The sequence below is a fragment of the Falco biarmicus genome, chromosome 12 (assembly GCF_023638135.1).
Source record: "Falco biarmicus isolate bFalBia1 chromosome 12, bFalBia1.pri, whole genome shotgun sequence".
Lineage (NCBI taxonomy): Eukaryota > Metazoa > Chordata > Aves > Falconiformes > Falconidae > Falco > Falco biarmicus.
Genome location: NC_079299.1, coordinates 31,977,482 through 31,995,250, shown reverse-complemented (window position 1 = coordinate 31,995,250; position 17,769 = coordinate 31,977,482). Strand labels below are relative to the sequence as shown.

The 17,769-nt window shown below is 42.9% G+C and overlaps 1 protein-coding gene across 5 annotated transcripts in view; it reads left to right on the top strand.

The window, feature by feature from the left end:
- The window catches only part of SPTBN1 (spectrin beta, non-erythrocytic 1), a 136,251-nt gene that overhangs the window by 96,266 nt on the left and 22,216 nt on the right, over positions 1-17,769 (top strand). For all 5 annotated transcript variants that reach the window (XM_056356902.1, XM_056356901.1, XM_056356900.1 and 2 more), the window contains 9 exons: positions 699-852; positions 1,543-2,413; positions 2,548-2,685; positions 3,319-4,075; positions 4,317-4,519; positions 10,249-10,339; positions 14,682-14,828; positions 16,421-16,684; positions 17,384-17,608. In XM_056356902.1, coding sequence (XP_056212877.1) covers positions 699-852; positions 1,543-2,413; positions 2,548-2,685; positions 3,319-4,075; positions 4,317-4,519; positions 10,249-10,339; positions 14,682-14,828; positions 16,421-16,684; positions 17,384-17,608 — 2,850 coding nt within the window. The remainder of the gene's footprint in view (positions 1-698; positions 853-1,542; positions 2,414-2,547; positions 2,686-3,318; positions 4,076-4,316; positions 4,520-10,248; positions 10,340-14,681; positions 14,829-16,420; positions 16,685-17,383; positions 17,609-17,769) is intronic.

The following is a 17,769-nucleotide window of genomic DNA, read 5'->3' as shown; positions in this document are numbered from 1 at the left end:
CATTCAAGAGCAGTGAACAAATTCCTTATACCTTATGTTGATTTTTTTAAAAGAAAGATTAAAAACAAGTAAGAAAAAAGAACAAGTTCACTCCCATAAAAGGCCACTTTTCAGCTTCACACACGTCTCAAAAGGGCCAGAGGATTTGGTCACAGTGCTTGGGTAGGGATGATGATTTTGGTGAAAGGGATTAAATAATCTCTCTTCACCACAATTTACATGGGGAACAAGTCACCTCTTCACCTCTGTGCTTTAAAAAGGATGAATTTCTTCCTGTCTGTTCTCCTGGGATCTGGGAAGGGAAAGAACCGGGGCTTTGTTCTTGACCATCAGCCAGCAGAACTTGGAAGCTGTCAGAGGAAAGAAAGATGTGTGTAGCTCAGTGGCAGCTCACAGCACCTGGACTGAGTGTTTTTCATTGGTCCTGCTGAGCTAACTTTGCTTCTCATCATCCTAGACGTAAAACTGCATTAAAAAGCAGTCACGTTCTTTATGGCTGCTAGTGACTTTAAAAATACTGGCTCAAATTCATATCATCGATGCCTCTATACATTTGAAATCTCTCCCCATATAGGCCTGGTGTTTCTCTGGACTTCAGTCAGTGTAACAACAGAGCACAGTGTAATGCCTGGAGTCATTAAGAAACAAACAGCTTATGGCCTTCAGCCTGTTTTACTTGTCTTTTACATTTTGATCAGGTGCTTCTGCTGTCTCAAGACTATGGTAAACATTTGTTAGGAGTTGAAGACCTGTTGCAGAAACATGCTCTTGTGGAAGCTGACATTGCGATTCAGGCTGAGAGAGTGAGAGGGGTCAATGCATCTGCTCAGAAGTTTGCCACTGATGGAGAAGGTAACTACCAGCCAACATGTCCTCCTTTTGTCTTAATTACATATGAGGTTATAGAAGAGCCTCATTAGTTCTGCAAGGCACGTTAGGTTAAATTCAGAATCAGAGAATCCAGCTTCATTTGTTCCTCCTTTATTCACTGTGTCAATGATTAATTTGTCCCGGTACCTGCTCAGGAATTCATTGTGGCATTGTGTTTGCATGGGACGTCACGCTTCTAGCCGGCAGCTGCTGTAACTTCATAGCAGTCACTATTAATTCTCTGTCCTGTGTTTCTAATGCAAACAATACAGACTGTTGGACCCAGTCTGATATTTGTTGCCATTTATGCTATATACAAGCAATTCCACTAAACCAGTGTCATTAACTAGAGTAAACGATGTTCATTTTTTGCAGTTGTGTGAGTGAATCTGAGTAGTGAATTTTGTTTCACTGAAGAGAGTCATCAATATCTTTCAGGGGGGAGAGGGGGTTGGCAGCTGTTGTGTCATTATGCAAAGAATAGTGTTTTCTGATCTGTGTTACTGTATGGCGGAGCTTGAATAGTTCACAGTCACTTTCAGGAGACTATGCATTCTTTTGCATAAACTTCACAGATGGAACAAACAGGAGTTAAGAACTCTGTGTATGCTCCAGCTGTAGGGGTGAAAATGATTCAGTCCAAGCTGTAACGTACATTCTCTATCTGAACAGGTTACAAACCGTGCGACCCGCAGGTTATCAGGGACCGTGTTGCTCACATGGAGTTCTGTTACCAAGAGCTGTGCCAGCTCGCAGCTGAGCGCCGGGCCCGCTTGGAGGAGTCCCGGCGCCTCTGGAAATTCTTCTGGGAAATGGCTGAAGAAGAGGGTTGGATCAGGGAGAAGGAACAGATCCTGTCGTCTGATGACTATGGGAAGGACCTAACCAGTGTCGTCCGTCTCTTGAGTAAACATAAGGCGTTTGAAGACGAAATGAGTGGTCGTAGTGGCCACTTTCAGCAGGCAATAAAAGAAGGTGAAGACATGATTGCGGAGGAGCATTTTGGGTCTGAGAAAATCAGAGAAAGAATTAAGGATATCCGGGAGCAATGGGCTAACTTGGAACAGTTATCTGCCATTAGGAAGAAGCGTCTGGAGGAAGCCTCTCTGCTTCACCAGTTCCAGGCTGACGCTGATGACATTGATGCATGGATGTTGGACATCCTCAAAATTGTCTCTAGCAATGATGTTGGCCATGATGAATATTCCACCCAGTCCTTGGTCAAGAAGCACAAAGATGTGGCTGAAGAGATTGCAAGCTACCGGCCGACCATTGACTCGCTTCATGAGCAAGCAAAGGCTCTACCACAGGAACATGCCGGATCTCTGGATGTGCAAGGCAGGTTGTCTGGAATAGAGGAAAGATACAAGGAGGTTGCTGAGCTGACACGGCTGCGTAAACAGGCCTTGCAGGATACCCTTGCCCTTTATAAGATGTTCAGTGAGGCAGATGCTTGTGAGCTTTGGATTGACGAAAAGGAGAAGTGGCTCAATAATATGCAGATTCCAGAGAAGTTGGAGGACCTGGAAGTGATCCAGCACAGGTGAGAATGCCTTACCAGGAACTTTGGGGAATACTGGGTGGAAGCTTTTTTTATGCCCGCTACCTTTCTCAGCTTGCCTGTGGCCCAGGTTCTCTAATGCCTGTGTGATATTTTTTTTTTCCCCCTGCTTCCAGATTTGAAAGCTTAGAACCAGAAATGAACAATCAGGCATCCCGTGTTGCAGTAGTGAACCAAATCGCTAGACAGCTCATGCACAGCGGCCATCCAAGTGAGAAGGAGATCAAAGCACAGCAAGATAAACTCAACACAAGGTAGGCAAAGGCCTCATGCTCGTAAACATGGCACTGGCTGAAACAAGTACTGTGGGGTCACTTGTGTTTCTTATGTTTTTTTAAGATACTCTGATAGTTTTACTTGAAGTATCTTCAAGGTAGGCCTTAAAAGTTTCAGAAGGAAAAAGAGCTGTGTCTTTCAAGTATTTGATTCACATATGGACTTTTGCTATTGAATTCAGTCAGGTCCTGAGTGTATCAGTACCTTGATTTGAGAGCTGGAAATTTACTGTAATGACTATTACGATGGAAAAGAAACCATTCTAACTTCCTGTAAATTCACTTATTTTTAGGCTCCAAAATCAACAAAGAAGAGTACATTTAGTGTGAGAATTAGGTGTAACTAGCAATTTTTCATTTGAGGAAAAAATACTTTTAAGGACTTGGTGTTGCCTAGTACATGTTAAATTCTAATGTATGCCGTAGCTTGGTTAATGGTTGTTTTGCTAAAACTAATGGTGATATGAGAAGGACTGAAAAAACACAAATAGGTTATTTCATGGCTTACCAAGCTCATGTGAGCAACTGCTCACTCAGCAATGTTGCCATATCCTTTTTCCTTATTATATGCAAATCTCAATTTCTCTCCTTTTCTCTCCTCACAAATTTCAGATGGAGCCAATTCAGAGAACTGGTAGATAGGAAGAAGGATGCTTTGCTCTCTGCTCTGAGTATCCAGAACTACCATCTTGAATGTAATGAAACCAAATCCTGGATCAGGGAAAAGACCAAAGTGATCGAATCCACACAAGATCTGGGTAATGATCTAGCTGGAGTGATGGCCCTGCAGAGGAAGCTGACAGGCATGGAACGTGACCTGGTAGCCATTGAAGCCAAGCTAAGCGACCTGCAAAAAGAGGCAGAAAAGTTGGAATCAGAGCATCCTGACCAGGCACAGGCTATTCTTTCACGGCTCGCAGAAATCAACGATGTATGGGAAGAAATGAAGACCACCCTCAAGAACAGAGAGGAGTCGCTCGGAGAGGCAAGCAAACTGCAGCAGTTCTTGAGAGATCTGGATGACTTCCAGTCTTGGCTGTCCAGAACACAGACGGCAATTGCATCCGAAGATATGCCAAACACACTGACAGAGGCTGAGAAGCTGCTCACTCAACATGAGAATATTAAGAATGAAATCAACAATTACGAGGAAGACTATCAGAAAATGAGGGACATGGGTGAGATGGTGACACAAGGGCAAACTGATGCTCAGTACATGTTCTTGCGCCAGCGCCTACAAGCTTTAGACACTGGATGGAATGAGCTTCACAAAATGTGGGAGAACAGGCAAAATCTCCTTTCCCAGTCTCATGCCTACCAGCTGTTTCTCAGAGATACCAAGCAAGCAGAAGCGTTTCTTAATAACCAGGCAAGTAGTCAAGATATACCTTATTTCATTTCTACAGGTTGGCACCATATACTGCAAGCAATTAACAAACAAGGTTGTTTGACAGGAGAACTGTCCTTTCTTAACTATAATGTCTTTTGTATTTTACTTCTAACTGTTCTTGGGAGACATTTCTTTTCATATATGATGCACCTGTTGTTGGAGCGGACAGCCTAGCCTGAGTGTAATACTTTTATCTCTCTGCTTTATGCTTTAATCACAGGAGTATGTTTTGGCACATACGGAAATGCCCACTACCTTGGAAGGAGCAGAAGCTGCTATTAAAAAACAGGAGGATTTCATGACCACAATGGATGCCAATGAAGAAAAGATCAATGCAGTTGTGGAGACTGGCAGGAGGCTAGTTAGTGATGGGAACATTAACTCTGATAAAATCCAGGAGAAAGTGGACTCTATTGATGACAGGTAAGGTCAGAATAATGGCAGAATGTAGCTGTTCATACTTTAATCCCGTTCTCTGAGAGATGACCTTTTACCAAATTCCAAAGGCCAAGTAACATGTTAGAAAATGTCTGTTGCAGACTGTTTTCTTTGTCCTGTGGAAAAACAGAAACTGTAATGTTTCAAAAATGTGCCGGGCTAATCTTAATTAAATACTACTTCTCCCCATTTTCTAGCAACTTACTAGGTAATGAGCTCACTACCCAGAATTTGGCTATATGAATGTTGCTATGTAATTCTTGGCATATTAACAGATTTTATATTACAGTGGAAGCTGTAGCAGTTAGCTATATCTGGTTCCACAAGTCTTATTTTCCTCTGCTACCTCCTAGCTGATTTACTTGTAATCATGTATTCCTGTCCATCCTCTGAGGAAGGAATGTGGCTCTTCTAGAGTGTAATTGGCATGGTATCTACCCCACCCGCTTGGCTTTGATCGCATTTTCCAACTTGTCCAGCCCTTCTGAAATCAGATTAGGAAACACTGGTACAAATCTGCCTTTCATCCTAGAACAAGTCTTTTGCTTTGTCTCTTTAGCTGTGGCATGGATGCTATAGAACATTAAGAGTTCCTTTTTCTTTGAAAACCAAATGTTTGGTCTTGATGACTATGATTCATGGTTCTTTCTGCTTTTGGTTTGAATAATACTGGAGTCTTTCAAGGCACTTTTCAATCATTGGATATCAGAACACAGCAGTAAGCTCATACAGAACTGTTATGTCAAATGTTGCTGACGACCCTTCTGTCAGACTTGCATCCTCCCACAGCCAGTAAGCTCAGTTCCCCAGATGCCTTTATCTCCAAGGAGAAACTGAAGTAGTTCAGAAAATGTGCCTTTCCTGTTTTGGGAAACATGCCCCGCTGTGTATGCACCCACTTCAGCTATGGCTCATGACTTAAAGAAAGGTGGGTATTCTTGTTGCCAGAGCTGGCTGGGGGCCTCTGAGTCCTCTGACAACCTCACCCCAAGGATAGCTCACGTTTTCATCCTCTCTCTAACCAGTTTGACTCTTTAGATCCCAAAGATAATCTGCAAAGGTCAGGGAGAGGAGATTATATGAAGGCAATCAAGGTGAAAGCTAAGAAATTTATTTTCCTTATCTACCCTCTCTGACTTTCGATGACCCCTGGTGTAAGTTTTCCCATCCACTTCATAAGCAGGAGGACTTGATCCTGGCCTTCTGGTCAGGTGTCTTCTTTCTGCAGCTGTGGGAATAGTAAAAGATAACATCCAAGGACACAGTAGCAAACGGTCAGCTGCTTATTGCAGCCCTTTCTGAGGTGGCTGGAGTGGGAGACAGCTTCAGCCTCTGCTCCATGTGCTCTGCAGAGAGGTTCCTGCTGCCCCAGCTGTGGTGCTCTGGTGACTGTTTCCCCCCAGTACAGCTACTCCTTGGTGTCCCCATTGTCCTGTGGCCCTCCAGCCGGCCAGCTGGGCTGTCCTGCCTGTGGGACATGTGCTGGAGTTCCTACTCTAAATGACAGGCAAGTCCTAGAAACTACTTTTTTTAGGCCAGCTTTTTTCCAGCGCATTTCCTCAATTCCAGAGCTATTTATGCAGAGTGCTGCAAAAACCATCCGGTGCACTGCTATTCAGGAAATCCGTGTGATTGCTCTCTGAGTCTGTAAGGCTGATAAGCCTCAAGAACAAAGTCTTAGGGCTGGGTGTAGTGGGAGTGGTAGCAAAGGAAGCCTCTTTGGTTTTGCAAAAAAAAAAAATTGCTTACCCAACCAAGCTCCACCTGGACGTATAACAAAGGACCAAACCAAACAAGTACAAATATGTGCAGTGGCTCCATACTTCCCATATGGAGCTCTTTGTAGATTTTTAGTATTGTTAATTGTGGTTTTTTACAGTCATGCTTTCAAGCTATTCCAGAGGAGACCCTACTGCCTGTTGGTACAGCAGACAGATCCTGCCTTAAAACCGTTACCGTCTAAATAGACGTGGTAGGCATCAGGCTAAGGAAGGAGAGAAGAGGGCAGAAGCAAAGTGGAGCTGTGCAGTAGGAGATAAACACTTCCATCTTTTAGCGGAGTTCACAGGGAAGAATAAATGAGAATAAGGACATGGAGAAAATGTGAGAAGGAGAAGATGGGTTTGAATAAAGCTTACCACTAGCTAGCTTTTCCAGCTAGGAAACAAGCTGGTCTCTCCCGTGCAACTCTCACTGCTTTGGTGACTTCTGCTGCTGTTTCTGCCAGCTGGGGGAAGTGCTGTCTCCTCCATTTTCTTTCGGAAGAGTGTGAGAGGGCTGCCCTAGTCTGCATGCCTGCACGTGAGATTTAAAGACAGTGGCAGGTCTGACTCAGATTGTGATCTGGGTCTGTTTTTCATCAGCTTTTGCATTTGTGCAACGTTTGCTCAACAGGCAACATAAGTAATTTTTGTTCTTGCCTATTCAGAAAGGAGAGTGCCTCTTGTTTGCTGGAACAACTAAAGAAGCTAAAACTGCCTTGCATATATTTCAGTATTCGTAGCAGGCAGATGCATTCATGCTATGTAAGATTTATTATTCCTGCACAGACTTAGAAACCCACAGGCTTACAGTTAAACCACAAGTGACTTTGTCAGTTTTCAGCATTGTTAGCATTCTCAGGGGCTTCTGGGGAGACAGCATGGGAACGCTGTGGCAAATCTTGGTGCTCTGCCCTTGGATTAATTTGAGTCAGACACCTTCTTGTGCTGAACAGATATCATTTTCCTGTTTTAGATTCTTCGTAATGTTGCCACAGAAGGAAGATGCCCCCACGTTTTAACTGACTGGTACATCCCCTATCCCCTTTTACTGTGTAGATCTGGCTTAGCTTGGACATTTTGGATCTGAGATTGCCTCTTCAGTATATGCGTGGGGAAGCCCCCTTTTAAGGCAGGCCTGGGCCCTGCTATGGTGTAAGTCGTATATATGATTATTTATGTAAACAGGCATACGAATTCAAAATCATTCTAAATAATTAGAGTCTGTAGAGCAAACTCTTTTGTGCAAGTGTGGGATATTCTTCCACAAACTATTTTAGCAAATGAAAAAGCAGTCATTGACAACCTTAGATGTGACAGAGTCAGAGTTTCTGGCCCTTCTCTGCCATGTGCATCTCAGAAGAGTAGGATTTTAATAGTTAGAACTGCAATCAGCAGTTAAACAGTAAGGTTTGCACTTTTTTCCACCCTTCAGTCATGGCCAAGTGCTTGTAGCCTTCAGCAGAGCTGCAGTCCAGCCTGTCCACCACCCTGACATGCCTGGCTAGCTCAGCTGGGGCCTCTGCACGCATGGCCAGGGAAGCAGGGTGACCAGGCAGCCTCCTTAACACCACACTCTTCTAGTATCTGGGTAAAAAATTGTGTTATGAAGGGGTTCTGTTCTCCAGTCTGTCTGCTTGTTCATTCTACCTAAAGCCCTTCTGACGTACTGGTAGTAGAGGGCAGGAGAAGCTTTCCTAGTGGTAGGGGAAGTTACGCACAGAGAATTCTGAAAACTCTGTCATCGGAGCTTTTAAAGAATTTAGGGAAACATGAACAAGGGATTAATAATGTTTTGATACAGACAGTCTGGGGCAGGAGAGCAGTCTAAAAGACTTCTTTAAGGCCCTTTATTCCCATAAAAAATAACATAAATTCTGTTGTGAAAATAACAGGAATTCCTGCCTGTTCCAGCACTGTCCATCCTCAAAATACTACAACCACATCTTCAAGTATCCAGTTTAAAACTTACTACAGTTCAGACCTGTTCTTTGTCAGAAAACACTCATCTTTCAGTCCCACTCCAGTTCATCTCGGACAGCTGACCAACCTGTTACAGTTAAATAGTTCTGAGTACCAAAAATCATATTTGTTATGCTGAGGGGAAAAAAAAAAAAAGAAAAATGCTGTGTCATCATCTGTTTGATATCCCTGCATGGTTTCCCTTCGAAGTTCTTGAAGTTAGTATTTCCAGCACTCTCTGGGAGATACTTTTGTTAGTTTTTTTTAAACAATGGAAGAACAACTCTGCTTACTCTTAACTGTATTCAAATAAGTGTCATGAAAAGTCTCCTTTTAATTTTGTAACTTGTGTCCTCTCCAGAATGCATGAGTCTATAATGTAATCTAGCCTTAAAATCTATGAAATCATCGTAATAAAATCACCCAAGCAATCCCTTCCTTCATTTTAGCCAACTGAGTAATGCGCTGTGTTTGCCCAGGCATATAAAAACCAGCCAAGGAAGAGTGGAACCAAACCCAATGATGTTAGCTATATTATAGAGATTTTTCCTAAGGCACAATTTACGCATCCCTTCCTTTGTGCCCTCTGATAACGCCTGTCAAAACTTCAAGACTACCGGGGCTTGGACTCCAGCCTCTTGCTTTGATGGGTACATATGTTTTCCTTGCCATCAGATCTGTAAATCAGTTTTCTTGACCTACAGCTATGTAGATGGTGCTTGCCTGGTTATTCAGAGGAAGCTGTTGAGACAAAAGAGAAGCAATTTGTAGTCCTGTAAAGTCCTGTGAAGGCCTTCAGACCTATTGCTTTTACGTAAAACGTATCCCTAAGTGCTCTGTGTGTTCTAACTGTGCCAGAGAGCTCACTCTGGTAACTTATTGTGGATCAGGAGTCGTGGTGTCTTAATCCAGTTTTTGTCATCAACGTGTAATTTATAGCATTCTAGAATATCATGAGTCTCTGGAGATTTCCAGTAACATGGATTTATTTAGCTATTGCCAGTGTGTAGTGAGATCACATTGTGAATTGCAACCCTTTTAAAAGAATTTCCAACTCTCTATTTATCTCAGGTTATTAAAAACACCAGCAGTATTTCACTTTAACACCCTGTACAGTGAAATCTGAATAGATCTTAACGCAATTAGCAGTAAATAAAAATTATCTTTGCCTTCTCCATCTAAATCGCCTCATAAATAATGAAAGTACCGAAGGACAGGGATAACTACTCCAAATTAAACATCAGTTAAAAATAAGTTCAGAGATACCTTGGGAGTCTGCTCTTCAGACACCGTGCCATTTGAAGAACCCACCAAGGCCTTTGGGACTGCCAGCATGACTCACCCATCCTTCAAGGGGCAAACAGTTACGAATTAAAAATAAGTCTTCTAGACTAACCTTTTCTTTTCTTCTGTCTGCTCTTAAACATTTTGGAGAATATGTTCCAATGCGCATAAAGCTTCTATTTGCAGAAACACACCTGTGTGTTGCTTGCGCTGTTTGTTCAGTACAGCATTTGGAAGGTTATGTAAACCACGCCAGCTTTGCTCAGGAGAATGAGGTGCTAAGCTACAGCAGAGGTACATTACGAAGAGCATTACAGCAAGTACACGCTTTGCAAGAGCCACATCACATGCGATCTTATTGTTGCAATTTTGCAGATATTTTTCTTATGGTTTTTGGCAAACAGTCTGAACTTCCCTGTGGTCTTGAAATTATTGGGCCAAACTCTGTACGTAACACTTGTGAAACCCCACTGACTTCAAAATTTTCTCTGTGTATTTAACTGGCCACAAAAACAAGTAGATGCTGAACTTAAGTAAGCACGTTAAATAACACAGCTTCAAAAATGTCCTCCATTTGAAAGGCAATAGAAAACCCACACCACATAATTACTCAATATGTGTATCCCAAAGAGGCTACAGAAAACAAACAGATGAGAGTTTTGCATGAAGTGCTCATTTCAAGGGTTTTTTCTCTGCTTTTTTGACTAGACATAGGAAGAATCGTGAAGCAGCCAGTGAACTTCTGATGAGACTGAAAGATAACAGGGATCTTCAAAAGTTTCTTCAGGATTGCCAAGAGGTAAATTACGTCCTTTCACTTTTACCACTAAAAGCTGCCTCCTGCAGAAAGAGCATTCTTACCCCATATTTTATGGGGACTGGTATACTCAGCATTTTACAGTCAAGTCATGCAGTATTATTTAGTGTAAACAATTAAATACACACACACCCCCCAAACCCTGCAAAAATTAATCTGCAAAAATTCAGTTTTGGGGTTTTTTTTCCCAATCAATTGCATTTCTTTTTGTCATCTAAGCTGAAGACAGGGGAAATTGACAAAATAAGTGAAGATTTTCTATTGTGGTGTAAATTAATCATGTGGAAAGTGGTGGGATTAGCACTGAACTCGTTAAGGACTTTGTCTGCAGCTGTATATATGTGTGCAGCCTGGTGCAGGAGATTTCAAGTGATTTCTACAAAATGTTAGTCAGAAGAATAGGAGGTTAGGAGTAAGAGGGGAGCAGGATTAAACTGGATCATTTTTAGTGTGTTATTTATCTGATAGTTTGCATGTGTTAAAAATGCAGTACTATAACATTGAAAACAAGAAATCCTTTCCAGATTTTCTAGTGACTTACATGGTCTGTTTACACTGAAGGCAACATTTTAAAGTTAGGAATAATCTTGTTCCTAGCATGAGGAATTAATTGAGTAAATTTCAGGTTATTTCATGCAGTACTGACAGACACTGAAGGGTCTTGCCTGTGACATGCATTAAAAACCATCTATCCTTATCTGAAGCCTGCAAAAAGGGCTGGCTGTGACAGAGCTGTGTGTTTAAATTCGAGAGTTGTTACATTAGCTGCACTTCTTACCCAGCTACAAGAGACTGGAAGTCACTGCAGTATGTCTGAATGGAATTGCCCACAGCTGAGATTTCGTACAAGAAATGAATAGAATGACAGTCATAAACTGGGCAAATGATGTTTACTGCTCAGTTGCCTAGATGCAATCTATTTTCCTGCATTGTGTAAGTCAACCATAAACTTGGCTTAAATTTCTCCTTCCTTGGTAGTAAAAACATGACAGGTTAGCAAAAATTCTGCTGTTATTAGCAGCAGCTTCTTCCTTCCTCTGTAACATCTCTGGTACAAAAATTCCCCTGGCTCTTGGAGCTCTTCTAGCCACTGTGTCAATGTGGTTGTGTTCCCTAGGATCTGGTTTTTTCCCCTGTATCATTGAAGGAAAAAGGAAAACATAAAAGCTCTGGTGTCTGGCTGCCTGAATGCCTTGCCTCTCAATGGTTTCTCTCCAGCCACTAAAGCGTGGATGTCTCGACTGTACGGTTCAAAGATAGAACTTACAATACCCAAATGTTACAAATTTCTGCAATCCTTTTTGAGAGGACATTAGCCTTGACGATAATTGAATGCTTGTTTTCTGAGAAGACAGCCATAATGAGACTTGGAGTTTGCATTAGGGTGATGACAAAGTGCCTACTGATAACCTGTGTTGGGCTGGAGGGGTTGTGCAGTGGAGCACCACTGTCCTGTGAGCTGGAAGGGAGCCAAGGAAGTAGTTCGCCCTTTGCTTTTTCATTAGTGATGACCATGAGGCTGAGAATCATTAGAAAACAAGGTTTGAGCCAGTCTCTGTTTCACCTGGCAGTAATCCTTTGGCCTTCCTGCCTCGCCGCCTTAGGGGTGGCTTCCTGTCCGTCTGTAACTTGAGGAAAGGAAGAGTGTTTTCTGCAGTGTGCTCCTTCCCCAGGACAGCCACTTTCCTCATCAGTCACTTGGTGCTGAAGCATTGTTGTGAGTGTGGCCTCCTCCCCCTCGCCCCTTCCTGCCTCTGGCTCAGGCGAGGCAGTGAGCAGGGTCGGTGGCTCGAGGAGGTGGCAGGATCCTGCTTGGAACAGCAGCTCAGCAATGATAAACCTGTCCTCCCAGTCACAGGCGAGGGAAAGCACAGCAGATTTCCTTGCTTTTAGCAGTCGGATACACTGTCGCAGGCTGATCCTGGGATGCTTCTGGTTTTTGTCTGTTTCTCGCATTCATAAATACGAGTGTGTTAAATGTGCGGAGTGAGTGAAATAAAGAGTGACAGCAGAAAATCCTGAGAAGAGGAGATGTGATAAATTTTGCCATTTAGTTTCCTTTGACTTCCTGCTTTTTCACAGCTCACCTTCGAAGAGATTAAAGCTGATCTTCCCTCTAAGTGCTTAGAAGTCTCAGCACTGTCTGGGCTAATTTCTCTAGGGACGCCAGAGTGAAAGCATTTGGCGAGACTCCACACGTCAGAAGTTTTCTGCCTTGTTCATGGAGTGTGCCGGCAGGTTTTGTCATGCAGCACAGACGTCTGTGAACCTTACACCGCAAGATAGGCTGTGTCAACTTGGGTATTTGCAATGTCTGGGAAGTGCAGCAGCAGCCAGTGCTCTTTCACCTTCCCTTGTTGCTCTGCCAGATTTACAAGGGTTTTGTCTCTGCATTTCTCTTAGTTCATGCCTAGCTTTTATTGCAGAATGTTAACAGTCTTCTGGGAGCTGAGAGCAGAACCAAAAATTCATGGCAGAGGTGCAAAGGATGGGAGGAAGCGTCACAGCTTAGCTCTGCTGACGTTAACAACTGACTTATGGTTTTCTGGACAAATAAATACTCCAAGCATCACTCTGAGGCACTGTTTTAGGAAATTACTGTATTATTTTTTAAATAATTTTTTTCTGCACTGAAGATACTGACTTCCAGTGACTATAGCAGTACAAAACCTAGATTCTAATAGTCACCCCTTAAATGCTTTATTTGCGCTTTGTGTTACCAGAAGGAGCATACCAGCATTGGGAGAGTCAGAAATGAGGGTTCCATCCTGACAGCCACTGGCTGTGTACCAACCATGTATCATCTGTGTCTCGGTTCACCTGTTAATCTCAGTCATCTGTTAGTATGAACCTTTCCTTGGGAAGCACTTTTAAATCCTCAGAAGACCTAATGATGTGACTGAGTAAAAGCAAACAACGAAGGACAAGCAGTGCAATTTGCAGGGTATAGCAGCTGTCTCCTACCCGGAAAGGCAGAAGTAAACCCACTAATTTTGGGTTATGTAGTAATCCTTAACATATCCTTTGATTGTTAAGTAGCACGGCAGCCTGTTATAACTGTAAACTTCACTGCCTACAGAAGTCTTTATTGATGAGCATTTTTCTCTTCAGACTTGATAGCAAGATCAGATGAAGAGTTTCTCTGATTGCTCTGAGGTTTCCCTTGTGACCGCTAAATGGAATTTCTTGCCCTGTATCCTGAGCACAGAGCAGAAAATTGCAAGTCTCACCTGTGCTGTTACTCTGCTTGTCAGGGTGCTGCCCTGGCAGTACGGTGTGTGTTGCTGAAGTGGCATTCTAGAAACAAAGCTTAGATTTGTTTTGACATTTTCCACTTGGGTAGGCGACTCTAAATATGCAGAAAATGAATCTTTTTCGAATTCTATAAACATTCCTATGAATGTGGTTTGTTATCTACACCTAAGGGGTAGATAAAGCAGTTACCCTAGGAGGAAATTTGATGTTGGCTGCTATGATCATTTTCACATTCTGTTTGCCCTTGGTGAATAAGCTATGTTTTTAAGTATTGATTTTCTCTAGTGTTGATCTGGAAATTGTTCTCAGTGCCTTTGTATTTGCAGAAAATCAGAATGGAATCAGTCTTGAGTTTTATATAATGTGAAAAGGAAAGCCTCAAGTACCAAAACCGCACTGGAGATTGGACAAATAAACAAGTTTATTTATGTATACCTATATAGAGGAAAGACTATGGGGAAAAGTGCAAATGCGGTGTAAATTAATGGTACAAAACCATCTCTATTCTTAAGACTTTCAACATGAGTAGAAATACAGAATTTCTCATTCAATGTTTCCCTGAAAAATTTACCTTGGGGCTCTGTTTAATTCTGGAGACTGCCTTTTGTGTGCTACTTCCTTAGTGTGTACTTCTGCAGTGTCCTCAGGAAGTTAGTACGGCTCCACAGGGGCGTGGTGATGACGTTCAAGTCCTGGTCCTGAGTAGCACATTGAGTAATCTTGCAAGGAAAAAGCAGCACAAAAATACTTATTGGTCACAGTGTAAGGCACACGTACCTGTTTCTCTTGCGGTTGAACTGGGTGAAGCCAGTGTGTTTGATTTTGCTCGTCATGGACTTGATTCCTTTCTGCTTGAGTCATGGGTTATTAATACATTGGAGATGGATGTTTAAATTTTACTGTTAAAGAGGTGGATCCTTGACTGAACCTTGAGTAAAAGCAGTCTCTGAATCTCACACAACTCTTCTGTAGAGGCATCTCTTTCTCCTTGATCTGGAGGCATTGTGATACTTCGCATTATTTCACACTACAGATGTTTTCACAAACACCTGTGTATTTTCCTTTTCAGCTCTCACTCTGGATCAATGAAAAGATGCTTACAGCCCAGGATATGTCCTATGATGAGGCTAGGAACCTGCACAGCAAATGGCTGAAGCATCAGGCGTTTATGGCAGAACTTGCATCCAACAAAGAATGGCTGGAGAAGATTGAAAAGGTAACTAAAGAAAGTCTGAAAAGTGCCCTCATCTTTGTCGAAGATGGTTACGCACTATTCTGTTCCTCTGCAGACTGGTTCTTGAATTGTCTCTCCAGCTAAGGCAAAAGGAGAATTCGTTATTTTAGAATAAGTATCTATTATATTGTGTCTCCATCTAACCCATTTCACTCCTCATTGATGTTAAATGTTTTATATCCAAGACATTCTCAAAGAATAGTTATTGGCTAAGTTGCTAATTATTTGTGTAGTACGGCATAACCTAGTTTTCATACCCAAGGGGTAAAAGGGGTGAGTGTGATTTGAGCTGATAAAGTAGAAGTACTTCCTGGGAAATAACTGAATGTGGGTGAGTAACTGAATTTAGCCTCCCATGCTGGTTTTCATTCATTCCAGACTACAATCGGGCTGCCTTTCCCCATGCAAAATTAGTGCATGAGGTAAAGTACAGCCAGTTTTGTGATTAATTAAGATTCACAGCTCTGTATCAAGTTAGTTTGAAGGCTTTAATATGCTGTGATGAGCTGTACTGGTTTTTCCCCCATTTCTCATATGTGCAGCTCTGGAACACTAAGGAGGTCTCGTCTGTAGCTCTGACAGTGGGTTTCTGTTCAGTGTAAGTTAGCTTAATTGCTCGCTTCCTCTCCCACTTTGGCACTCTGTATCCCATTAGAGGCTTTCCTGTGATCTGCAAATAGCAGTACCCTTTAATGGTGTAATTAGAAGGCTGCTCTTAGTACTGGAAGTACTTTTTTAGTGATGCTAATACATCCTCACCCTTAGCCTCTGAAAAAAAATCAGATTGCAGCAAAGTGCCAAAGTTGCATATCGAGGCACAGCCAGCAATCATTGGGTTAATGTTACCAGTGGTCACAGCTATTAAATGTGCTGGGTTGTGAGTAGCATTCACATCTGAAAAGGTTTTGTCTTTTGTCAGCATTGCCCAGATGCAGAGGTAGAAGTATAATTCAAATTAAGAAAATATTGCCAAAACTAATAGAATCTTTGTAAAGGCAAAAAGACGCCTTGAGTCTAAGGGCTCTGCTGGTGCTAGGTACAGGGTTCCTGCTTCCCAAGGGAGGTTGTTCCTCTCTGATGCTAGCTTAGACCCACGGTAAGTGCTGTAACCCGTCGACATAGGCCTCTGCAGTCCCACAGCTCAGGTTTGGTGCCGTGAGCTCCCTCTCCCAGCATTACACTGGATTTTCACCGCTCTCCCACTGAAGTGGCCCACAGAAGCTGGACACAGCTTGTTCAGCTGCAGCTCCCTCCTCCGCTGTCACACAGGCGTGTGGCCTGCTCCACTCCTATCTGAGCAGTGTCCCCAGGAGCTCCCACAAAGGAACATGTAGTGGGGAAGAGAAAGGAGGCGTTGCTTGACCTTCCCATTGCCAAGAAACCCTCTTCCTGGCAACAGACAGACCTGGGAGCTGATGTTCTGGAAGGAGTCACTGGATAATTGGAGATAGAAAATGAGTGGTTGATGCTGCCAGCAGATGAGGAGTCCTGAGTGCTTCCTAATCAGAATAATTTAACTAGCAGTCTGTGAGTGCTCCTGGGGAGGTTCCATTTTGTTGCTCTTTGCTTTGCAGGAGGGAATGCAGCTCATTGCAGAGAAACCAGAGACTGAAGCCGTAGTGAAAGAAAAGCTGACAGGACTCCATCAAATGTGGGAAGAGCTTGAATCCACTACCCAGACCAAGGCTCAGCGTCTCTTTGATGCCAACAAGGCGGAGCTTTTTACCCAGAGTTGTGCTGATTTGGATAAGTGGCTGAATGGTTTGGAGAGTCAAATTCAATCGGATGACTACGGAAAAGATCTCACCAGTGTCAACATCCTGTTGAAGAAGCAGCAGGTAAATGGACCACCAGTTTGCAGAGTGGGCAGACAGCAGATACCTGCACTCAAAGGAATAGAAGGGGGATTCTTTCAGTTTAGAAAATAATTTATTTGCTTTTCTGTCTTCCTGTTATTTCATGTGTCTTTAAGAAGAACCAGAAATATACCCAGAAGGAAAATCAGTTGTAAATTTCTTGATACAATCTCTACCTCGTACTGCCTTCCTTCCCCACGTTAATATCGCTATTCTGTCTCCTGCTGTAGTCCTCCAGTCACTGGTCACTCCCTCTCTGTACGTGGCTGCCTGCCTATAACTCAAACTTGTCCGATGCTGGTCGGTCCCTGATCCCTGCTGTACGGGCAGCAAGGAGTAGCGAGGGCAGCGGGGAGCAATGAAGTTCTTGTGTGCAGTTAGCTGTGCTCCAGAGTTGTTCAGGGTAACTTGTGAATGACTGATAGAAGAGATTCTTCTGTGTTGGCCAGATTCCCCTTGTACACAAGCAGGCATCACTGAGGGATCTCAGTAGGCGGCCCCAGTGGTGAATCTGTATTCAAGCCCTGTTCTTGCAGTATGAATGCTATGGTAATTATTAATGTGGGAAATCCTTACTGACTAGCATCTGTTCTTCCTTCTTATGAAGCTGCTGACGTACCCTAGTTGTATCAGCTGCCTTTACCCCCGTTTTCAGGACCTCTTTGGCATGTTTCTGTTTAGATGTTAGAGAATCAAATGGATGTTCGTAAGAAGGAAATAGAGGAGCTGCAAAGCCAGGCAAGGGCTTTAAGTCAAGAAGGGAAGAGTACAGATGAAGTAGATGGCAAACGCCTTACTGTAGAAAAGAAATTTTTGGAGTTGTTGGAACCTTTGAATGAAAGAAAGGCAAACCTGCTGGCCTCCAAAGAGATCCACCAGTTCAACCGGGATGTGGAAGATGAGATTGTGAGTATAAAAGAAATCCTATTCCCCAGGCAATAGGAAAATGTCACACCTATTGCAGAGCTATCACAGGAAGAAACCCTTTGATCATGGCTTTCAATAGCATGTTTGAGTGATGCTGCTTTTGCATCTTGCATGCACCAGCCTCTCTCTGCTGCCCAAAC